General features: G+C 40.0%; 2 protein-coding genes across 6 annotated transcripts in view; both read right to left on the reverse strand.

Annotated features, from left to right (window-relative positions):
* SLC26A6 (solute carrier family 26 member 6) overlaps nt 1-5,649 on the reverse strand; it is a 61,864-nt gene extending 56,215 nt beyond the window's left edge. Inside the window, exon 1 of one of the 2 annotated variants that reach the window (XM_039345585.1) lies at nt 4,613-5,649. The gene's annotated coding sequence lies outside the window, so the exon portion shown is untranslated. Of the gene's footprint in view, nt 1-735; nt 1,471-4,612 lie in introns of those variants that run through there. The other variant, XM_039345584.1, reaches the window with a different exon arrangement.
* A 144-nt stretch (nt 5,650-5,793) lies between these two features.
* The window catches only part of CELSR3 (cadherin EGF LAG seven-pass G-type receptor 3), a 112,074-nt gene continuing 92,591 nt past the window's right edge, over nt 5,794-25,276 (reverse strand). Inside the window, exons 27-36 of one of the 4 annotated variants that reach the window (XM_039345578.1) lie at nt 24,774-24,886; nt 24,177-24,256; nt 23,613-23,739; nt 19,928-20,035; nt 19,510-19,646; nt 18,041-18,147; nt 17,509-17,682; nt 16,761-16,961; nt 12,274-13,357; nt 5,794-8,551 (exon numbers count right to left, since the gene is read on the reverse strand). In XM_039345578.1, the coding sequence (XP_039201512.1) occupies nt 8,521-8,551; nt 12,274-13,357; nt 16,761-16,961; nt 17,509-17,682; nt 18,041-18,147; nt 19,510-19,646; nt 19,928-20,035; nt 23,613-23,739; nt 24,177-24,256; nt 24,774-24,886 (2,162 nt within the window). In that variant the 3' untranslated portion in view covers nt 5,794-8,520. Of the gene's footprint in view, nt 8,552-12,273; nt 13,358-16,760; nt 16,962-17,508; nt 17,683-18,040; nt 18,148-19,509; nt 19,647-19,927; nt 20,036-23,612; nt 23,740-24,176; nt 24,257-24,773; nt 24,887-25,276 lie in introns of those variants that run through there. The other 3 variants (XM_039345580.1, XM_039345581.1, XR_005556955.1) reach the window with 3 other exon arrangements.

Consider the following 25,276-nt stretch of genomic DNA (forward strand, 5'->3'; position numbering starts at 1 on the left):
TCTAAAGTCACCAAGAATTATACTGGATTGTTGCTTATCCTACAAGGTCAGAACAAGACTTATTCAATTCTGTGATGAAAACTGCATCCATGTCTCAGCTATCAAGGAAGAAATATATACCCAACATGTATACATGTATATAGTTCACTAAGATTGCTAAACAACAATTAAGGAAGATCCTATCTTACCTCCCCACCGCTCGTTCAGGAATAAATTAAATCACATAGTAGTTGCAAAAGGACAAATTGATATTCAGGAAAAGTAGCCTATGATGAGTAGCACAAATATTCTTGACAAGTCAGGAATTATGACTAACACTTACAAGGGAAGCATGAAAATAAAATGGGAATGGGAGCAGGAATAATTTAGCATCTGGGATTATGGCTTGCCACAGATATAATCTGGATTGCAATATTTTGTGAATCCCATTTGTACAACATTCAACATAAGTATGCATCACAGTAAGCTTTAGAGTCAATTCCAGCTCTCGAGACATGTGCCCAAAAGTTCTGGTTTATAGCATTAATTTTTAACATTTCTTTTACTAAACTCAAATGAAGATAATTTTTAACCCTCAAAGAGCTACTAAATTCTTACTTCCATCTCAACTCTTTTCCACCATCCCAACTACCCCCAACAGAACTATTTCTGTTTTCTACTTATTTATCTATTAGTTGTGGCTCTGCCTTTTCTCAGGGGTATTTGTAAGGGAATGTAGGGATTGCCTTCTCTTACCTGATAGATGTCACACAACTGTTCAATTGATAACACATGTTGCAGACAGACAGCTTTATAACCCTGGACTTCTGAGCTTGGCTCAGAATTAATCCTTGACAGTGATCTTTGAGACGCCACTCCCTCTTTGCTTTAATGTCACTACACTGGTCCTGCTGTTTCTCCACTTGGATGAGGTTCCAGAGGTATTTCTGTTGTGCTTCTTGGATCAGAGCCCTGGCTTGGCTGATGATTTGGCCCAGGACTCTGGGACTTTATCAGAGTCAAGATGGATGGATGAGGGTGAACAAACTTGAGACACTGCCAGTTCCCTCCCCCACCTATTCTTTTAAAGAAGATGCAAGTACTGTGCATTTGGCAGAAGGGGACATCCAGACAATCTTTCCCCTAATCAGGGATAGGCTGGACTTCTCATCGCTAGCACTGATCTTACCTAGTTTGGGTAATGAAACAACTGCAGGAAAACAACCTAGCTCAGAGAACACCAAGGACCCCTCATTCTCAACCTTTGCTTGGATTGAGACCAATCATAGCTTTAGAGCACGGGAGGAAAAACGACCGATCACCTGGCAGAATAAAACCTTTCCCCCCATCCCAGGCAAAACTCAAGGTTGCTTAGAAAGAATGAAAGAAAGAAGTTGTAAATATTCAGGATCACAGCCATTTTTATTCAGAAGCCTGCTAGGGACATGGTCTGACCAGAATTCTCTTTCTGAAATCTGAAGGGTGTCAATTTGGCAAAATTGTTGTGTGGAAACTAATGGAAAGGAGCAGGGAAAGACCAGTAGGAGAACACCCTCCTGGAAGCAGAATGAGGTTGGGTTAGAGGAGAATTTAGAGCAATTCTCATTAATCAGGGGAGCAACAGGCAGAAGGAGAGATGGTGGCAGCAGGGGGCAGACTGGCCTTGGGGAAGGGGGATTGGCTTCAAATATTTATGAGATATTCCGGTATTGATCAGTCTTTGGCAGATTTCTGGGAGGATTCCTTACTTCAGCTAATAATCAGCATCCTCAAATATTCCCATGTACTATCAATCAGGGCAATACAATTCATTTGCTAGGAATGATACAGTACTATTTCAGCAAGAGTTATTTATTTATTAAATTCATATGGCACCCATCTCGCTATCCAAGTGACTCTGGCAATGCTATACCGATACATGGAACGCTACATTACATTTCATCCATGAGGAAAGGCAGGCAGGTTGAAGCATAATAAAATATACCCACCTTGACTTTCTAGCAAATAAAGAAGGAAAAGTAGATTATTTTATGATTTCCTCTTTTCCTATTCCACCCCAGGTTCCAACACAGAAGACGGAGCAGATATAAACTATCTTATTTGGTTATCCTGAATTGCCTATTGGCTTCCCATTGCTATTCTTTATCTGCTTATTTTGTAGATTAAAGGCTGCCTCTGCCACTTAAGCAAGATGGAAACATCTCTCAGCTAAGCTATATAAATAAATGTCACAAACTCAGAGTGAAACTCAACATTTAATCTTATCTCTTTTCTTACTCTTTCAAGCTCTCAATATTCTTCACTTTTATGTCATCTCATTTATCCATATACCTATACCTCACCTTCAGACATCTTCTCTAGTTCTATTTATTGATATAAATGTAAATTGCAGATTCTGCTCAAGTTTTGACTATTATTTACTTTCTCAGCTGTTGCTGCTACATAGCAGCATTTCCTTTGATGGCTATTTTGCCATTCAGTTGGTTTTCATATAATTAATAATTTTAAGAAATTGATCTTCTTGAGCAAAATTGCTAGCACTACATTGAAAAAAACTCAGTTTGATCAGTTGTAATATCTAGATGGTTATTATCTGGACAAGAAGCAATGGATGGAAACTAATCAAAAAGAGAAACAATTTAGAACTATGGAGAAATTTCCTGACAGAATAATTAATCAGTGGAACTTATATATATGAATATATTCTGGCAATCATTAGCTTTAAGTTTCTGGATGATTGTCATGAGGTTGTAGACTAATCGTTTTCACAAGGTGCTTCCTTTTAGTTTAAGGTTTATTCCTAATGATATTTCATGCTGCATAACATGTGGATCCTTCATTTCACTCAACTGCATAATCTGTTGTGTTGGCAGGTTGGTTGGTTAGATCAAGACACTATCTCAGTGTGAAGATTTTTAGAATTGAATTATAACACAAGCCACAACATCTGCATCATCAATGCTGATGGGATACCATTTTGCAGAGGGAGGGGGGAGAGGCAGAGAGAGAGAGAGAGAGAGAGAGAGAGAGAGAGAGAGAGAGAGAGAGAGAGAGAGAGAGAGAGAGAGAGAGAGAGAGAGAGAGAGATTGGATTTCCCTATTTCCATCACAGAGCTTTTTCTTTCTAAGAATGTGGTTCATCTTATAGTAATTTCTATTGAACTTAATTGTATTAACAGAACAATTAAAAAGGAGCAAATGAAATGCAGATATAGGAAGAGAATGCACACAGAGGTCCTAATATGATTTATATTTTATTTCCAAATCTGTCACTTTCTTGGTACAGGTTTAGATGGCCGGGGAGAAAGTATATAATGTCTTTGCCACTTGCCAATAAAGAAAGAAAAGGAAGAAAAGGGAGAGAGAAAAAATGGACTGACCCCCAAATGTCTTCCAGAGCCTAGGCCACCACAGGTACTATCAATGAGTCCCTGGAGATTTGCAAATTACAAGGAAGAAAGATTTTTTTTCCAGGAATATTCTAAGTTTCAAGGCAATAGTAAGAGTACCGGTTGCCAGGAACAACTCTGCAAAGCAAGGAAGGCAGGAGATAATGCTTGCTGATCAGTGTCTTTGTTCCTTTTTTGGCACATGTTGCCAGCTAAACATTTGGGAATCCAATGACTTCACTCCATTTTCATTCAGACAGAAAGCAGTGCTTCTGGCTATGATCCAGCCTTCTTTCTCAATCTTAGAAACTGACTATGTAAGTTTCAAAAATTGCTCAGATCAATAGAATTAAATCTGCACACAGTAAGGTACAAGTATATATGTGTTCAATTATACGGGAAGTGCAATGTTACCGTAAGCAACCAATTGTGGAAGCTGCGTCCTAAGAAATTTCCAGTCATCAGCAATTCTGATACGGATATATGTGGAAGACAGAAGGTTTTCACTGATGGCTCATTCTGTTTTAAACTGAAATAAAGTTTGTGTAATCACACCTCCTATCAAGCTCTTCCAGAAGGGGGGTAAATATTGACTAAACCCAACATAAATCAATTTAGAAAATAACAAGAAAAAAAAGAGCTCCATGAACCATCCAGATTGTTTATTAATATACCCGGAAGTGCACATTTTGGATTGAAAGGATAAAGTGCCCTTTTGGAAATTCATTTGACCCTTTTCAACAACTCTTAAAGCAGCCATGTCTTTTTCAGGATTATGTAGTAGTTCTTTGTAACTGCAGCACAATCTGAGGAAGAGGAGCGCTCGGTTTAAGGAGTTGCCAACAAAGGGCTCCAAAATGCCCTTTTCCCTTTGAATTTCAAGTGCTCACAGCTTTAATAATTAAGATCAAAGACGTATTGAATCACTGAGGAATGGAAAATATAAAGTGTCCCCCCCCAAAAGAACTGTAGACAATCTTTCTTGAACTCTGTGTAATAAATAAAAATATGGTCTCTGATTTAACTATATATGCATATATAGATTGGAAAAAATAATGTAAAGAAGCTTTTTCTAGGTATACAGTTGCTATAGCTTGATGGACACACAATAGGACTTTTACATTCAGCACACATGCGCTTTGACAAAAGAAAGGGGTTTAACTGTCTGCATATTGCTTGACCCAGATCCCTACCCTCTCCCATGAGGGACATCAATACAATGGCCATAAAAATGAGACACCCACCTTTTCAAGGGCTTGATGCATAATGACTGCTTTTCTCCATTCTGGATGGAGTGTACGGAACAAAGACAACTCTGATCAAAGGTTACAGTGACCCACCTTTACTCAGAGATTGGATGGAAGACTGAAATGGAGCCCTTTCCCTCCCAAAACTACAGACTGTGGAATGCATTGGAGAATAATTAAAATCTTTCCCTTTTCTCCTTTTTTTTAATCATGGTAATTAAACTAATGGAAAGGATTCTGTGAGGAGTGGTGGAAAGAATAGATGTCATCCACCTCTGACAATCACAAAGTGTAAACATTGACAGTTCCCAGTATAAACATTAAATCCACTTTGTTTAACAATTAAACTACAGAATTCTGGGGTTGCAATGCGACAGTAAATAAAGTATTATGAACAAGAGAACACAACCAAGGAAGTCTGAAACTTGAGGAACCTTATAGCCAAATCATTAATTGTAATTATAGTTACAGCTCTACTGTAAGTTGGGTTCTCTCAGAGCTAATATTCTAGACAACCATTCAGAGAGACATGTTGACGCAGCTTCTGTGCAGGGCTGGGCTTCCTCAAGCGACTAAATTGAAAGAAGCTAAATACTCTTGTGTATTTGGAAATAAAATACTTTAAAGCAGTGGCTCTCAACCTTGGCAACTTTAAGATGTATGAACTACAACCCCCAGAATTCTCTAGTCAGCATGCTGGCTGGAGAATTCTGGGAGTCAAATACATCTTAAAAGTCACTGAGGTTGATAAACACACACCAGGGAGAAGGCTGCCTTTCCCATCCTCACCCTCCCAAAACATCTTTTAATCAAACATTTATGACTGGTTATTTCACAGTTATATATAGCCACGAAAGGCCCTCTTTGTATGAATATCGGTATTTACTCTCTGATGTGAAAGAGGGAAACAGGAAATGATATCAGAATCAAACCACAATTCTTCTCAAGCACAGGTCACATATTCCATATTATATCATTTGTGTAATGGAAAAGAACAAAAGTATTGTTGACTTCCTGGTCAAATTATGCGTCCATGATGGAAACCAGAGGAAATAATTAGATGTGATAAATTTACCTTAGTGGCATGTTGTTATGATAATCTGCATTGGTGGTTCTGGCTACTCTCCAATAGAAGAGTCTGAGGAACTGAAGAAGATAATAATTCAGGAGTATCTGAATGGGTACATAGCATTAAGCTTTTATTGCCTATAGTGTAACACCTTCATTCTCCACAACACAAGTATGCTCTTTCACACTGCACAGTAGCTTTCATTACTGTTTTCACCTTTGTGACTTGGATGTATTCACTCTCCCAACAGTAAGTAAACGTCATTAGCTTGGCCCGTTCAGAGGTGGTTAAGACTTTTAGTACTCTCTTCATGAAAAAGAAATAAATTCATGGCCATCGAAAGTAGCAGTGGTGAGAAATAAAACGCAGAATGTCAGTTTCAATTCCTTTCTTTCTTTTTTTTGCACCTCTTTCATTTTGATTTTAGATCCTACTATGCTAGGAATGCAATATTTCATCTGTTACAGTAATACAAGGAGATAACCATCTAATAAAGTTGACTTTGGCTACAAATCTCATTTTCTCCTTGTTTTTTTTTTTAATAATTCTAAAGCCAAATCAAAACAGGTTCTTGAGAGAAATATAATTTGCTAAAACACCTGGAAATGCATTTGGTTTAGAGCAGGAATGTATTTATCCTTCTGTAATGGGTATGGATATAACGGTTGAAATGGTTTAAATATTTAACTTGTTTTAGATGGGAAATTCTTTCAATCCAAAGGATCAACAAAAATAAATTGTGAAAAGGCAAATAGAAGTTTATCCCCAAGGCATCTTTTTGAAATAAATTTGCTAATGATCCCTATTTAAATAGTAAGCATCTCTGCAGATGTGGATTATATATAAACAATATATACCACTGCTATGTGTCACTGGGGAAAAAGGGTACATCATTTAAGGACTCCTTTAAAAGGGAGTTTTTAGAAATTTACTAGAAATTTCTTCTTGTTTCATTGGTGAGACGGGTCATCCAAGTATCCTGGAAGAATTAGATGAACTGAGGTTCTTTGTACAGGTACTCCTCAACATACAACCATTAATTTAGCGACTGTTCTAAGTTACAATGGCACTGGAAAAAGTGACTTATGACCAGTCCTCACATTTGTGACTGCCACAACATCCCCATGGTCTTATGATCAAAATTCAGGCACTTGGCAATTGGTATGTACTTTTATGATGGTTGCAAATCCCGGCAATTTGTTTCCTTCCCGGTCAGCTTCTGACAGGCAAAGCCAATTGGGGGTGGGGGAACCCGATTCGCTTAACGGCATTTAACCGCAGTGATTTGCTTGATATCCATGACAAAAAAGATTGGAAAATCAGACAAAACTCATTTAACAATGGCTTTGCTTAGCAACAGAAATTCTGATCCCAATTGTGATCGTAAGTTGAGGAATACCTGTATGGAATTTTGACACCTTGATTGTTACTTCAGGAGGATCCCCATTTAAAGCAGCAAACTGGCATGGATTTACTGGAGGCCATTTTGCTTATAAATTGAGAGAAAAATCCCAATCTTACAGCTTCTTGCTGACTATACAGTGCTATAAAAATGCACCAGCAAGGGGAAAAAAATCAATGATTGTAGCTTCAACGATGAGTTCTACACACACACACACACAGAGAGAGAGAGAGAGAGAGAGAGAGGTAGAAGGAGAGGGAGAGGGAGAGGGAGGGAGGGAGGGAGGGAGGGAGAGAGACAGAGAGAGAGAGAGAGAGAGAAAGAGAGAGAGAGGGAGAGAGGGAGAGTGTGAGTGTGTTACCAGATGCAAGTGTTTCTTTGGGGGGAAAAGTTTGCTAGAGAGGAAGAAGGAAATTATAAAAAAACTTAATTTCATCTGTGTTTCACAGACAGCATCCAGTGCCAAAACAAATTTCAACTAAGGCCAAGTTCAGATTCCACTCTGCTAATACAATGGACACTCCAAGAGGAGCATCAATACAACTCTGTTAGAATATATAAATACACGAGGTTCCCAAAACGTATAATTGTTCTAGCACCAGAAAGTATACAAAGCTGTTTCGGGTCCCAGGCTTGTTAGACTGGGGATATATGATAAAGCAAATGAGATCCTAGAGCCCAATTACAAATGCGCTGACTTAATTTAGGGATGAGAATACCCTTGTCCCAGCACAATATTTGCCACTTACTGTTGGCTCATGAGGAGATAAGATATAGACATTCAACAAGACCAACCTAACACACAACCTGAAAAAAGTCTGCAGGAAAAGGTCCCTCCATTTTTCTGCCTTGAGCCTTACCAGGAAAGGCTGCATAACATCGCCTCATGCCACAATCCAAATGCATCATGGACAGCTAGAAAACAAGATCAGCATCACAGCAATGGGAACAGAAGAACCGTAAAAATAACCATAGAAATTTCTCTTCTCTCTGATTACAAAGATACAAAAATGTATAAAACCCTTCCCGCACCCACGTCTTGCAGCCACCCCACCCTGTCATGTTTGCACAGAGTACAGAAAAATGGTTTTGGAAAGGAAGATTTCAGTTGGTCCAGTTTGGAGATGCTATCAATGGTGAGTTTTGCCCATGGTGTGGTAGCTTCCCTCCTTCCCATTAGGGTGTCCCTTTGAATGGGGAGAGGGGTCCTGTGGCACCCAGACACCTTTCTTTCACAGTCAGGTGAGTGCACCTTGCCGATTCCCATCCCACCAAATTCTCCACCACCGAATGCTGGAGGAGAGCATAGTTGGTCTTGGCTTCCACAAAGCCTCCATCTTTCTTTCTTGTAGGCCTTCTGAGGGATCCTGGTCCTCTGCTGGAAGTGCTTGGTCCTGCAGTGCCTCTTGGTTCTTCTCACAGCAGCTGGGCCCCTCAGGAATGACCTTCACTTCTTGTTAATCTTCTCAGGGGAAAAAAAAACAAAAGGCATAACTGAGATAGCCACTTCTCTTGAGGAAGTAAAAAAAAAAAATCAACATTGCATCCCAGAATTGGCTGTATTGATTAATAAGGATGCAGAAATACCCCTCCTCTCCCACAAATCCAACGTGATGACAAACACGGTGGGAAGACAATCAACAGAACTAAAGAAGAATTAAATAAGCATGCTGTGTGAACATAACCCTATGCCACTAATTCTTCTCCAAACCACATCTCAAAATAAGATAAAAGAATTACATTGTGCATTGTCAACGTGGCGTGAACTACGGTCAGATGGGCTGAAATGCACAATAGCCTCATACAGTGTGGAACGTAAGCTGAACACCCAAGAATGGCCAGACAGTTTTCTTATCTCATGGTGAAATGGAAGGACAGCCTCTCTTCAATCACATGTACCTTTCCATCAGGCGGAAGAGGTGGGTTCTGGGTCCTATCTGCCAGGGACTGTTGCCTAGCAGGATCAAGGAAGAAGGACTTTTCTACTATGGCATTTCCTCTTCCCCCCCACCTCCAGAAAATCATCCCCCAAGACATCCAATTGGCCCCAGCCTTGCTGACTTTCCATAAGCTCTGAAAATTGGTTTTGCCGTCAGGCATGGAGAGTTGAGAATAAGAGAGATAAATTTGGTTGTATTGTTGGTTATACATAGATATTAGAATAACTCAGCTGTGAATTTTGCTGTATGGTTTCTATTGTTTTTCAATCATTATTTTTACATTATTTTGGTGTTTTATATTGTTTTTTAAATTCTTTCTGAACTCTCCAGAACCGTATACTGGAGACGGGCAGCTATCGGTTGTCATTGAGTTACAACCATAATTGGGATCAGAACTGTGATTGTTAAATGGTGAGTCATACAGTGAGACATCATGTGACCACATCACTTAGCAACACCCAATACAAGCCATTTCAGGTTTGAGTCCTTCCTGCCCCAAGATTCAGTAAGTAAGGATCTGCCTTCCCTTCAACTTCCCTCACCCACCAACCTCTTCCCCCAATGTGCCCTTTTGGCAGTCCTGCATCCTGTGTCCTGCCTTCCCCAGCCCATCCAACATGGCTACCCTGCATTCTGGAAAAAAAAGGGGGGAGGCAAAATATCCTTTTCTTTGCCTCAGAAAACCAGCCCCATCCCCACCTAGGAGCCCTTTGCAAAGAGCTCCTGGCTGGGACTTGGACTGGCTTTGTCCTGCAAAAAAGGGCTGTTTTAGGCTTCCCTTCCCCCCCCCCTTTTTTTTTTTGCAGCACAAAATTAGTCCCTGGAAGCTCTTTGCAAAGGGGTGTTGGGGTATGATATGATTGCTTTTGACTACTCTTCCCCCCTTTTTTTGCAGTAGAGAAGCTAGTCCCAGCCTGGTCCAGCTGCCAGGCCAGAATAAGAGAACTTGCCGCAGCCAACTCACTGCAGGACTCAATTTTCTATCTATCTATCTATCTATCTATCTGTCTATCTATCTATCTATCTATCTATCCATCCATCCATCCATCTAATTTTTTTGTCATTCAAATTTCATTCTGTCCCTCCTTTTGCATCCTTTCTTTAATGATTCTATTCTACCATTTCTTTGATATCACTGTAACTCTTGTCCTGCAGCAAATTGGCCTTGGTGAGTTGTTTGTGGCAAGTTGGCTGCGGCGAGCTGGCTGCGGCAAATGATCATAAACCCCTGCCAGGCTGGGTATGCTTTGTCAGGGGCAACAAGATGGCAAAGCTGAACTGGGGCAGTGGCACACAGTGGCAGTGGGTCAAAAGGGCATAGATGGGAGCAGAGATAGGTTGGGGGCAGTTGTGGCCCCTCTGTAGACATACGAATAGGCAGGTTGCCAAGTGCCCACATTTTGAGTGGAAATATGGGCACTACAATGGCTTAACTTTGGGCACAAGTTGTAATTCCCTTCATTCAGGACTGTCACAACCTAGTTGCTGAATGAATGGTTGTAAGTAGAGGACTACCTGTAAACTGAATGAATGAATAAATAAATGAGCAAGTATTTGAGCTGCTTTTAGTTAATTTAAATCCAAAAAGACCCATAAAGAGGTAAGTCTGAGAATTCTCCCAGGGCATTTTAAGATTCTAAGGATGAATAATCCATTTTAATTTACCAGTGAGATTTACTATTATTGTGTAAGATAAGCATGCAAGCATATTTCTAATATTTGTTGCCAACTTCTTTTGGCCTAGCTGTACTACAGCTCCACTAGTTTGAGTGGGTTTAAAAACGTGGCTACAGATCTACACAGGAAGTGAATTGAGGCTTTATGGATCACCCAGTGGCGTTATTGAGCATCTGCCATTGTGTCAGGTCACAAAACCTTGCCGTCAAAGCAAGAAGAAACCAGGAGCTGATATGATAGAAAGTGCTCAGCAGCAAGACAGACAGAATGGGATTTAGGGATCCACGTGGAGATGAAGGAACATTTAGTAATGTCCCAACTATGTATCCCCTGAAGGGGTCTCTAGGAATTGTAGTTAGTGGTGCTGGAGTTTAGCATTTCACGAATTATGATTTCCAATATACTTTGGAAGAAGCTATGACAGATAGAGTGACACATAAACAGTTGACATTTATATCACTGTGCTGTTTGCTGGTGATGGCAGATTGAAAATTCCCACCAGCAGGTAAGATGAGTCATTTCTTGGTTGTTGTTTTTTTTTTTTTTTGCTTTTCTTTTCTCACATTCTATTTATGTCTTTTGATAAACATTGGCCAAATTATCATTTTCTGAAGGACCCTCAAAGGGAAACTTGGGAATACCATGCACCCTTCTCTTCTTATCTTTCCCCAGGATGATCTTTAAATGACATTACATTATGATGTAGCATTATTCTAGTACATTCTGGAGGGAGGCATTAGATTGCATCCATCAATTAGAACACTAAAGATGTAATGGCAGAAAACAAACAAACAAACAAACAAAAAAGCAGTGCTGTTATGCACTCCTTTGCCTAATTTTGCAGCAAGCATCTGAGGAACCATCTCACCCCCAATGGGACTCGTCCACCTCCCTCGTGCCACTGAAAGAGACCTGCTATGGACCCCATGGACTGAGGAGTTCCATTGGACAGGGTCAACGAGAAGAGACTTTTTTGCTGTGACCCCGACCTTGTGGAATACTCTTATCACCGGAGGTGAGAATTGTTCCCACTCTTTTGATCTTCTGGAAGGGTATTAAAACTGGATTTTGCTGGTTGGCTTGGGGCTCAAAGGCAGTGCTTGCTGCTGAAGGGGATTTTCAGGGTAAAAAGACCTCATTCCTGTACTATCCGTCTCTTGGTTTCAAAAATCTAAATTGCTTTTATTTTCATTTTTTAATGATGTGTAAGCTGCTTAGAGTTGCCTTACCAAGGAGATGGGCAGCACATAGATTTAATAAATACATAAATAAACTTATTTAAATCTTGAGCTGAAACCTTTTACTGCAAGAAATTTCAGTCGATCCTGGTATCTGTTAGGCCTCAGGCCACTTCAGGTGATGAAGAACCCCAATTATGATTGGCATGCTGTACACAGGGCAAAGTGAGAACTATGATAACTCAAAGACTCCTTCAAATGCAATTACTTTTGCAAGTCCTTCAACCTGAAATTAAGCTTCCTCCGCATGTTTTTTTTCCCTTCAATCAGAAGGTTTAAATTTCTAAACATACTCCTTTTATGTGGGTAGTCAGTAGAGGAGAAACACTTACTCAGAATCTGGTGACAGCTCGGAAATACTGTGGGAGGTTGCAGACCGAGGTGGCGAAGCGCATGGCATGGAAGGTGTAGAAGACCCCTGTGCCACAGAAGGGGTAGGGGTAGTCTGTGGGCCTGAGGGAGTACTGGATGACTGCACTGACGACAAAGCCGAAGAGTTAAAAGAGGCTAGGATGGAAGAAAGGATGTCTAATTGTTCTGTGGAAGGGTGACGGCTAGGGATTGCTTCTAGATTTTCTCTAGAAGGCGGTCTTCTGGAGAGAAGTTCAAGATTTTCTCTAGATGGCTGCTGCCTAGAAAGAGGCTCAATGTTTTCCCAAGGAGTCTGCCTGCCAGGCACTATGTCCAGATGCTCTCTTGAAGTATGCCTAGCTGGTATTAGTTGGTCCCTTGACGGTTGCCCTCTAAAAAGCAGATCCAACTGTTCTTGAGAAGTATCTCGGGCTGGCAAGGTGTCCATTCGATCTCTAGAGGCCTGCCTAAGAGGCATTGTATTAAGCCATTCTCTAGAGATTTCTCTTACTGCCCCACCGCAGTCTAACTGTTCTCGTGACCCAAATCTACAGGGTAAAGAATCCAGATGGTCTCTAGATGTCTGCCTTCTGGGTAAAGTGTTCCTGTGATCTCTTGGATCACGTTCAGCAGCTATTTCACCTACTTTTTCTCTAGACCCATGCCTGCTGGGTATGCTTGCAAGGTGTTCTCTAGATCCATGTTGATCGAGGATTGTGTCCAGGTGATCCCTTGACCCAGGCCTGTTCATAATGGCATCCAATTGCTCCCGGGATCTGTGCCTGCTTGCCATATTTTCTAGGCATTCTCCAGAGATGTTTCGGCTCAGTTGATCTCTGGACATCTGCCTTCTCATCAGCAGGTCAAGCTGCTCCCGGGACGAGTAACGACTTGCTGGTTGTGAGAGGCTGCCTGTTCCTGAATAGATTCTGCCATAAGAAACAGCTGGGACCGCCCTGTGACCCAAGGTGGAGGTTTTGTACCAGGAAAGATCATTGGTCATTCTGCCCACAGATGACAGGCCTTGCAAAGCTGGAGGGTACTGGAGGCGATTCTTCAGGATGCCTATACAACAGAGTAGAAACAAATGAGAAGTCTAAGGCTCTCTCCTCTTGGAATTATTTCCAGGTTTTTTTGTGTAATGATGTGATACACATCCCTGCAACAACTCTTTCTCTCCCATTTCTCTAACAGCACTCTTTTTTTCTCCTTATTCTCCTTATTCAACTTTAGTCTGAAATGCTTATATGTTTTTCACTGATTTATACCTCCTCCGCCTCTCTCTGCTTTGCCCAGTCTTTGACACCACTGTCAGTCCCAATCACCTTTTCTGATTCTTGTTATCAGGCTCATCCTTGTTTGGAATAGTTGCCTTTTACCAAGCAGTCTGGTTCTCTCGTCTATTCAAACCTTTCTTTAACAGCATTTTTTTCAAGATGATTCAAACCAATATCTATTCCTTTGCTTCTCTTCCTTAAAAAAACAAAGGTGAGGAAGGAGGAAGGGAAAGGAAAGGATTCCTTGAGGATTTTACTCCGCTAGTCGTTGCTGGCTATAGGGGGTGGCGCTCATCTCCGACTGCAGGTGAAAAGGGAAAAATGATAAATCCACCCTGATTTCTTTCTGCTACCTGATCAATAAATGACTGTTACTGTTTGGCTTTAATATCTCAATAAGCACAAAACCATTCATTTGGCCATTTTATATGCAAAAACATGTTTTTTTTTTAAATCGGAGCAAAACATTTATTAGGGAAGGAAGGAAGGAAGGAAGGAAGGAAGGAAGGAAGGAAGGAAGGAAGGAAGGAAGGAAGGAAGGAAGGAAGGAGCATGATGTTTCAGATTCTATATTCTAGCAACTTGACATAAGAAAGGAAAAAAATCTTGGTGCCTATTTCCATATCTGAGAAAATGTTGCTCTGGAGGTCCAATCTATAAGGAAGCATGCTTTTCACAATGATGCATTTCAGAATTAAAACTCATATAGCAACTGGTGACCTTATCCATTTCTGGGGAAGTACTACCGTAGCATGTACTTTCCCTTCCATATAAGTAAACTGATGTGCCATTGGACCTGAAGGACTGGTGGAGTGCCATCTGTTCTCCTTCTATGGGCCTCTGAGAAGGGGGATATCTGATCTATATAGGAGATCTAAAATAGAATATATCTAAATAGATAGAATATGTATTCTGAACATGAGACATTGTAGCGATTTGAGATAAAGAAAATTTTGGTCATATAAAATCTAGAAATATGTTGAGATAAGAATATTATATTGTCATTAGATGGGTAAGATAGAGGGAAGAAGTTATATATAAGGTGTGTATTTTAAATATTAGAATGTATGAGCAATTGGGATAAAGGAATTGTGTTTAATTTAAATTTGGAAAAAATTAAATATTAAATGTAATCTGAACGTCTACAAATAATTAAGATTTGAATTTAAGATATTGTTATGAGTTGAGACAAAGATTAAGTAAAACTTAAAAGTATAAGTACTAATAATTAAATTTGTATATGGGTTTGTGGTATAAATGTTGGTGGTTTATTTTCAATTTTTCTTTCTCTTTCTGGAAAGGAAGAAAGGAAGGAAGTGAAAGGAAGAAAAAAAAAATTATCTCCAAATGTGAGATAGGAGACTTAGAAATTGGGATCATTTAAAACTTTGGAAATGATAAAGATTAAACGTTAAACTTAAATATCAATGGAAAATTAAAGTTAAGAAAAACTTATTAGGTTATTGTCTAAAAGGTGGAATGTCAAATTAATTAAGATATGTATAGACTGAAGATTATTGATGAATATTAGAAAGGTACTTTTTGTTTGATTAATAGAATAAGAACTGTATTGGTTTGAACATGACAGTAGATATCATGGGGGAAAGAGAGGGAATTAGTTTGTTGTAATAATTTGAGATTTGTACTGATGATATTCAAATGTAACAGAATTACTGTGCTCAGCCGCCACGCTGCTTTTCAAATATGTAAATGTAATATTGTAAAATTAATAAAAAACTTGAAACTGAAGAAAAAAAAAGAGAAGGGGGATATCTGAGCATTATTCGGCAAGACCCCAAGGCATTACAGATAGTCTTTATTTAGTGACTGCTTTGTTTATTGACCACTGTTTATGACAGTGATGAAAAAGTAACTTTCCAACCAATCTTCACATTTATGACCTTCACAATTCTTTAAAGGAAAGCTGAAATAAGATTATAAGTTTTATGGTTTTACTTAGCAACAATCTTGGTTAATGACCGAATTGTCGATTCCAACTGTGGTCACTAAATGAGGATTACCTATAACATGGAAATCTATCTGTTATATGAATGCTGTTTTCAGTCACTTCTTCTGCATACGTACACTCCAAGTGAAGCAATCACTCCAAATGCGGAGAAACAAAACTCTGTGGAGTCTCTTGTGCCAGAGTTCTGAACATATTCACCCGCACATTGTTATATGCTGCCAAATGTAAATAAACAACGGTGTTCCAAAACAATTGTTTTGGGAAGCACCACTTCCATGCCGGGATGGGTGGGATCCTGTGTTTGCTGTCTTGTTTTCCTAGGTCTGGCTGTGTTTCCTGGGTGCCAGGGAAGAGCCTGGAGTTATGTTCTTTTCAACTTCCACCTGAGTGGTCTTATGCCACTTATGGTATTTGCTGTGACAGGGGCATGTGTCTTCTATCCTGTTGCTTTTCTTCCTTTGTTTGGTTTTGCAGGATCCTTTCTTCTCATAGACCTTCTTGGCAGGGAGATTGGTTAGAGGCTATCAGCTTGAAGGGATAGCCGTGCTGAAACAGATAGTAGGGCTAGGGTGGACGTCAATGAAGCTGATGAGTATACAATTTGTGGGAAACAGATGATTGTTGGAAGAGAGGGAAACATCAGGGACAAGCACCTCAAAAGAGAAGCTTGTAAATTTTAATGTGAATCATGACTTGGAGCCCTGGCCATTTATCATTTCCTCCCTTTCCTCCCTCCATCCTCATTGCCGCCTGCCCCATGAATGGGGGAAAGGCTGAGGATGTCATGAAACCTTGTCAGTGTCTATTTGATCAAATGGCTCATGGGATAGCATGCATTGTCTGGAGAAATTGACTGGGGGTTTCTGTATTCCAAGAACAGTAACTTGTTACTCTGTTTATGAACAACTGATAGTTATTATAGAGCTGTAATTGTGTAAATGGGTTCCTTATTCACACATTTGCAGCCAGCAGACCTGCAGTGATGGTTACTGGCTTCAAAATGACAGGCATGGTCAGGTGACTGAATGGCCACTTCTTTTTACCTGTGAGGGACTGTCATTTGTTGTTGCAGATGCCCCTATTTGCAGCCAAGATTTCCCCTCCTGTTCCCTCCTATTTTATTCCCTAAAATAATCCTGCAAACAGCCATGTAAAATAGGTTAGTCTAAGAGAAAATAACCCCAAATTAATTGTAGGCTGATTGTGCTTTAAGTCAGCTCACCTTTTCTCTGCCGTTGGGTCTGAGTGAAAGAGTTCTCATCCCCACTGGTTAAAGCCAAGTCTGGCTGGTTATTGTTGGCTGTATCCTTATTAACATCAAATCCAAGCTTCCTCTCTGAGCCCCATTTCTGGAGAGAACAGGGGTGTACCTCACATTCTCCCAGTGCTGGCCAATAGGACATCAGATCATTACCATCAACATCTAGGGAAGAACATTGCAGATGTACAGAGGGAGAGCACAGGATATCTCATAAATTAATATAAAATTTTGACCCAGTATATTCTCATTCTTGAGGGTTAGCTGATCCATTTGTTTCCAATGGGAGGAGTGAAGTTACTAGGACCTATGCATACTAGCATATTATGCTTCAGAATTACTAATTGTATATTTCACATTTATACTACAAATAATATACTGGACATCTTCTTGAGATGATCACAATTTTTCTGCAAATTTCTATAAACTTTTTATGAATTGGAAGGGATCTTCTATACGCAGAGGAGCCATACACGAATCAAGTTGATTTGAATACATACTTATATTTTACTTTACAATAAAATGGAGTCTTCCTCAGTTCAAAAAGATCCACTTGTGAAAAATAAAATTATTTTTGAACCTTGACCTTCCTACTCTGAAGTTAGCTAAGCTAGCAGGTTGTGTCAACCCAGCCTCTGACCATCCTGAGCCCTGCTCCCTCCCACCCCCAATCCCCCATGACTCAGCATTTTCTCAGAGTCCTGGGACTTGCCTTTGTGTGCATTGTTGCTAGGATTGGTGAGGAGCCTCTCACTGTGGGCTGCCCTTTTGAACGGCCGCTGGAATCTGCCCCGGAGATGCACATTTTCCTCACTCTCTGAAGAGGGAATTGAGAGGCTGCGTTCTTCATCTAGGGAAAGGTCACTGTCTGAATCAGAGTCTTGATCTGGATAAGATAGGAAATATTTGAAGAGGGGGAAGAAGAGTAAGGAAGAACAGCTTCCCAGTATATGAATCACCCAAAAGTTAAATAGCTTGCAAAATTGAAATCACAAAGCACGTCATCAGTCACAATGACCAGTCTCCTGCCAGGTCAAGTCAGTGTGCCAACAAGATGTTTCAATAAGAAAGACCCGGTTAGGCATAAACCTGTCCTTCCTTAGGAAAACCTTTGGATACTCACAGTCTTTGTATCAGAAATATTTGATAGACAGCATCAGAGATATTTCTTCTCAAGTTGGGACCTCTGCTTTAGACCCAGGAGCGGAAACCTCTCTTTTATACCCATTAGAAGCTACCCTTACCTGGACCTGCATCACGATGGAACATGGCTACGTCAAGGTCAGTGGGGCCAGCATGGTTTAGCAAATTGTGATCCAGAGCCGAGCCTTGATGTGCTATCATGTTCTCTCTGAAACTCAGAACACAGAACATACGTAGATCCATTGAGAGCTGGCAAAACCCAAACTCTCAGGCACTTTTGAGTAGTTTCAGAGCCTGAATCTATTCTAAACCATGAAAAACTGCTGTACCTTAGATAAATGTTGTTGAAACCCAGCAACTACCAATCCATCAGAACAGGGAAGGCTGGTGTGCGGAAGCAACACTAATCTTATCTCTGCTGCATAACAGCAAAGGAGGGTGATATGTAGCACATCACCAATGACTCTGTTGTTCTTCATGAATTGGCACTGCAATGCATCACCAGTTGCAGACAAATAAGCCATATTTTAAGTATATATGTATCATGTTTCCATTTATGTTATAAAAACACAGGACATATCATAATACGACACATACAAATCCCATTAGTAGAACAATAGTATCCTCGTCAATTTTCAAATAACCATGAGTGAAAAGATCTTCATCACAAGATTCAATTTTAATAATACTCATGTGTTTTCTTTCAGGAGAGAGGGCTTTCCAAAAAAAGGGTTCTTTCCCTGATTGGTGTCAAGTAAAAGGCAAAGGACGCAGAGAATGTGACATAATTTGCAGAGCCAAATTCTCCAAATTAGTGGTTAGAAAGATCTATATAGGGGACGGTAAGGTATTCTCCTGCATTCCAATCCTAAATTGTTTAGGGACTTATAGGTAAATATCAAATATGCAAATGTGACATATTTGTATAAATGGATTATAGATGTGGTGATTGACTTAAAGGGGGTAAATTGGCATGCTACCTTCAGGGGCTACCTGACGTTTTGTATAAATTGATGAGAAACAACAGCAGGAAAAGGCTGCCACACTGCTTATTAGTTTCCAAAGCCATCTGGCTGGTTAGTGTGGGAAATGAGATGGTTCAGATAAGCTCATGTTTATTATATTTTAAAGAGTGAAAATGCATGTGAATGGAGTGGTGGAGAACTTTTTTTTAAAGCTATTGGGTTAGAATCAGAAGGTTTACTTTGTTGTACAATTCATCTCCTTCTGTCAATACCCATCCCGTATACCCACTAGGCCTCAATGAAACTCTAGCTGAGCATATATTGGGGAATGGAGGGAAGAACAATCAATGGGGCTCATAATGTTGAGACTGGTGCATTATCACCTAAGTGGCTTTCAAACCCCTGCTCAAATGCAGAACCCAATATGTAAGGCCCAGGACTCTGCTATGGACCCCAGAAGAAATGGTACCCTTACTAAGCCACAGACAATTTTCCTTAGATCAATTTATTTATTTACTTATTAAAACTTATCCCACCTTTCCATATAAAAAAACCCCAAACATGCCAAAGCATGTATTCAGACATGCCACGGAGAAGCTTCCTACCTGAGGTAGCCCCGCTGGCTAGAATGAGTACGGCCTGAGCGCACACTGCTAACAGACGAGATTGTGGAGGCTCCCAGGGTGATACGAATGAGCCCACTCTCCTCAAACAGTGCTGTGTTGTTGTAGGCATTGTGGCCCTGACATGGAAGAAGAAGGGACAACAAGAGGGAATCTATCTGACTGTCTGTATATTAAGATGACAAATTGTCTTGAGGACCAGCTTCAGTAGTAGGAAGAAGGCCTGAGTCTCTCAAGAATATCAAACCACTGGCCTTCATTCATCAAGTAAATAAATAGAATAAAGAATAATCAAGTGAATAAATAAAGCACTACTTAAGGACTCTTAAAGGGGAAAGGTCTGTTTGAATGGGGACAATTAGAACGAATGAACCTCTTTTTATCTCCTCCCAGTCCATACCTGGCCACTTCTGGGGGCTTCTTCGCCTTTCTTGGCCAGGCAGGCCCCTTTCCAGGCTTCCAGGAACTCCTTGTTCAGTGCGCAGAATAGAATCAGTGTTGCCAAACCCTGCAGAGAAAAAGAGAGAGGACCACTCTGGAACATGGGAGATACTTCCAGGCAGTAGCCTCCTCTGGGTTAGTGAACAAGTATGCTTCTCCCCACCTTTAAATATATTTCTTTGGGTTGGAAAAGATTCAGGAATTACATGAGAGAAAAAGATAGGGTGGTGGTTTTTTTTGGGGGGGGGGGGTAAATAAAATACCGATCACGCTAAACTACTAACTCAGTGTTTCTCAACCTTGACAATTTTAAGGCAATTTTAAGCAATGCTGGCTGTGGAATTCTGGGAATTGAAGTCCACATGCCTTAAAATTGTCAAGGTTGAGAAACACTGTACTAACTTAAAGCCTCCTGATCAAATTGCCTATATCACCAGGGGCAGGACCATGTATACTCATGGCAATCCTGCTCCAGAGTCTCAGACCAGAATTAAAACTTAGCTCAGCCTTCCAGCCAAATACATTCATGAGATATAGAGGTGTGCTAACAGAACTGATCATCTACTGTAGCAACCTAGTGTATGGAAGTGACACTCAAAATGCTTCCTCCCTGTTATATAACCCACATATAGAAATAAGAAAAGTGTAGCCCTCCAAGGGTTGTTGAACTCAGTGCTCAGCAGCCAAAGGTGAGCCTGGCCACTGGTGAGAAATCCTGAAATGTGTAATTAGGCAATTTCTATAGGGCATTTTCCCATTCCCGTGTATAAGCTGTGCCATTCGTAAGTTCTGTAGCCAGAAGAAATGTAATTTATTTTCCACTAGAGGGAGAAATTGGCTTATTTATGAACAATAGACCAGAAAAAAAATCAGAACAGAAGCATCCTAATCTGTGCCCCTAGCACTCAATAGAGCCAAAGAACGCCTTAGTGAATTAGCAAGTGAACAGTACTGAAACAAATAGGAAGCTAATTACCATCAAGCAACTTACTGTAAACTCCATGTTTACCCTAATAGAAGCATAAAACACATGCTAAAACAATAAAGTCAATACAAAAAACAAATACAACCAATAAAAGCGCAATAGAAATGCAGATAAGTGCAAATGATGGAATGCCTTGATTCCCAAATGCCCTCTGAAATATTTTGGTTTTGACTAATTTCTGGAATGCCAATAAAGAGGATGCTAATCTAGTTTCAAGAGGGAATGTATTCAGAATATGGGGACTGCACCTACAAAACATTGTCTCATTTAACTCAGGAAACTGGAGGGCTTTTCTGGGGTTCATGTAGGAGGTGGGTTATATAAGTCACTTCTATGAGGAGAGAGGGGTCCTGCAAGTAGCCAGGTGCCAAACCATATAGGGTTTTATAGATTAAACTCAGCACTTTGAGCTTCACCAGAAATATACTGGCAACTAATGCAGTGACTCTACAGTACAGGTAGTCCTCGACTTATGAGCACAATTGAACCCCAAATTTCTATTGTTAAGTGAGACATTTGTATCCAGGTATCACACCAGATTCTGCCAATGAAGAGTTAATATTAAGGGAATTGAGCAATTTTATCAGCAGAGTACAGCCACAGTAACCTGGCTGCAGCTCTTTCCAGCCATCCTTCTGTAATAGGGAATGGGCAACCTTAAACAAGGCCACTGGATGCAATCCACTGATGCCATAAAAATGGAGATGTGGCTGCATTTCTCCTTTCCTATTGCCACAGTGCAGCTTCAAGCATGAATTAATACCCACATTCAAATTCACTCTTCATTTTCCCCCCACTGGCTTCTGCCATCTCATCTCTTAGAGATTCTCCATTATGACTGTTAATTTTAAAAAAGATATATAGATTTTATTCCTCCCTTCCCTTCCTCTTCACATGATCCTTAATTGCTCTTTCTAATAATAATTAAATACTGTATATCCAGCAATTTTATTTCCAATTGATAGACTATCATCCTTCATCATTCCATTTGATATATATATATATATATATATGTATGTATGTATGTATGTATGTATGTATGTATGTATGTATATGTATATATGTATATATATATGTGTGTGCGTATATATAAATAATGTATATATATTAAAAGACAAAAAGTGACCACCAGGAAATATAAACAATAAAGTAAATATATATATATATGTATGTGTGTGTGTGTGTATATATATATATATATATTTGCAGCTATCAAGAATATATATATATATATATATATATATATATATATATATATATATATATATACTTTGCTCCTCGAAGCACGAAGCTGAAAACACCAGCCTGAAGATGATGAATGGGACTTCGTCGAAACGTCGCCAAGACACTTCCAATTTTACGTGGGAGAAAACCCGAATAACCAAAGACCTACATACAAACACCCGCAAAAACCTCAGAATATATATATATGTGTGTATATATATATATATATATATATATATATATATATATATATGTTTTCTGAGGTTTTCGCGGGTATTTGTATATAGGTCTTTGGTTGTTCGGGTTTTCTCCTGCGTAAAATTGGAAGTGTCTTGGCAACGTTTCGACGAAGTCACATTCGTCATCTTCAGGCTGGTGTTTTTAGCTTCTTGCTTTGAGAAGCAATGTGTGGTTTTAGCTGTTTCTTCCTTTTAACTGCCAGTGAGGGTATGAACTGATTGGATGGGAGCTTGGCTGTGCTCTGATTGGGGCTGGGGGAGTGTTCTGTTTGGTTGTGCTCAGGTTAGTCTGAGTTGCAGAGGGGTTTAAGATTTTGGGGTTAGGGAGTCGTTTGTCAATAAGGGCGGGTTTCCAAATGGCTGGTAGGCGGGAGGTATCATCTCGCTTGTTCATGCTGTGTGGGCGTTTTTCTATCTCGATGGCTTCTCTGATTATTCTGTTATTAAAATGTTCACTTTTGGCAATGGTTCTGGTATTTTTAAAGTCAATTTCATGTCCTGTGGCTTTAAGGTGTTGGACCAGGGAAGATGTTGGTTCCTCTTTTTTGACTGAGTTCTTATGTTCTTCAATGCGTGCACTTATTCTTCTGTTGGTTTGTCCGATGTATACGGTGGGACAAGTGGTGCATGGGATTTCGTATACTCATATATATATATATATATATATATATATATATATATATATATATATATACACACATATATATATACACACACACACATACATACTGACAAAGAGTTAAAGGGAGACTAGTATAGCTATTTCGAGCTATTTGGCTCTCATCAGCTAGCCATACCCTTCTGAGATTCGAACCCGGGTTGCTTGCACATTAGACAGTTGTATTAACCTCTATTGCACTTCTTGCTATCTTCTGCAAAAATTCAGCTCAGTTTGCAAATTGGTTATATCTGTACATCATTAGCACATAAAAATGGAGCAATCAGCCTAGCTCAGCACAGAAGACTACCCATGAAAACATGCAGGAAGATTTTCAGACACAGTGCCTTGGATCCAAGAATAGTTCAATATCTTTAGCATAAGTGAAGGAGACATGTTTCTCAGAGGGAAGCTTCAAGGTTTGTCTGGAGAAGTGCTGAGGAGCAGCTAGCTGTGGAGGATAGTGGCCAGTAGACACCTTCCTCTCTTTACTGCTCCATAGTTTTCCCCTAACTATCAACCTAGTTCAGAGAGTTACCTGAAGACTGCAGAGGATAGTGTAGAGGTAGTGGAAAGCCAGGACACTGTTGTTGATAGCCAAGAGACCAAAGAGCCAAGCAGTGCTAATAACTAGAAGCAGAACGAAGGAGCTTCGCATCGTCATGCTGGAGACAGACAGAGAGAAAGAACCACCCAGAGAGGCAGACATGGAAGTTAGAATATGTGGTTAAACTACACGTTGAGACATTGTTGCAGAAAGATCAGTAGCATTAGATTATTGGTCATGGTTCAAACACGGACACAGAAAGCACTCCAGGAAATGGCCCCAACATACATGGCTCAAGCAATAAGCGAGCAATGGTAAGACTTACAGTTCCTGCTCCAACAACACCATTTTTGAAGAGGCAGAGGACATTTGGAAGACTGGAAAGGAGAATATCTCAAGACGGACAGTAGGCAAAGAGTTTTTATTTTTAATTAGAAGAGAAAAAACACTTATGGAGAAGGTGAACATCGATGAACAAAGGTTTGCAATGAAGGAAAGGTAAGCTGCAGAGCAAGTTTTTACCTCAGCAGTTCATCGCAATTAGTTAATACTCACAGCACAGCTTTCTTCTTGGCTTCCTTTTGTCCTGGTGAGCACAGCAACTTAGCCACCAGAAGAAACATAACTCCATTCATCTGGAAACAAACACAGTGGTTAATAACAGTAGCTTTGGCACTAAGCAAAACAGATTGCTCACAACTTTAGCCTCTCTATTCCATTCTCCTCCACCCACACCTTCCTTGGAAGGATAACTATCTGGTATAGCTAATGCAATCAGACCCTGAACATGTGCCTTCTGTGCACTAACTCCTTTCTAGAATTGGGCGAGATTTCAAAAAGTGCAAAAAGCACAACAGATGAGTCCCCCAGCCCCTCTAAAAGATTCATTAATGTTAATCTTGAGAGCTGCTAAAAGGAAAATAAAGACAAAGTGATAGAAAGTAGAAAAGAGAGCATGGTGTAAAAGTCCACATAGTCATGGCAAAAAAAGGAAGTATGGGGATGGCAAATTTGGGAGCAGATATGCTGAGAACGGAAAAGAAAGGCCTTCAGTCTAGCATCCTGGCTAAGCAACTCGACACCTGCATGGCTCTAACTATTCAGGAGTTTTGCAGAACAGATTACTATAGATCAATCATGAGAAGTGCTTACCAGAATGACAAGAGCTATGGGCCCTGCAAAACTCCAGATCAGTTTGTCATGGATGGAAATCCAGCAGAAATCTGGGTTCCCATAGCCTTCTGGATCCAAACCAACTGATAATCCTGATAAAAAAGAAAAGATGAATTCTATAGCGCAATTTCCATGCCCCTGATTGAGGTATGTTGCACATCCCTACGGGAAAGCTGCTCTTTTTTTTCATCTTTGGGTTTTCTTGATTCTGATGAAGAAAAAGCTGCAATGTTGCAAGCAGAACTATCCACAAGTCTTACTTAAGATTTCATTTATCTGCATAGATACTGAGAATCCTTATCTGTGACATTGTTCCTAATTACCTCATAAAAATAAACTGGATCTTAAACTGGAAGTTGAGCATACAATAAAGAGTCTTGGCATATTTTAAGAACTGGCAATCAATACAATATAATTTGGGAATTAAGGATTATATGCAGTTTTCCCTAAATTTGGATGGCTTTCCAGCTGCAACAACTCTC

Source organism: Crotalus tigris, unplaced genomic scaffold (genome assembly GCF_016545835.1).
Source record: "Crotalus tigris isolate CLP2741 ecotype Arizona unplaced genomic scaffold, ASM1654583v1 scf7180000017964.494433, whole genome shotgun sequence".
Lineage (NCBI taxonomy): Eukaryota > Metazoa > Chordata > Lepidosauria > Squamata > Viperidae > Crotalus > Crotalus tigris.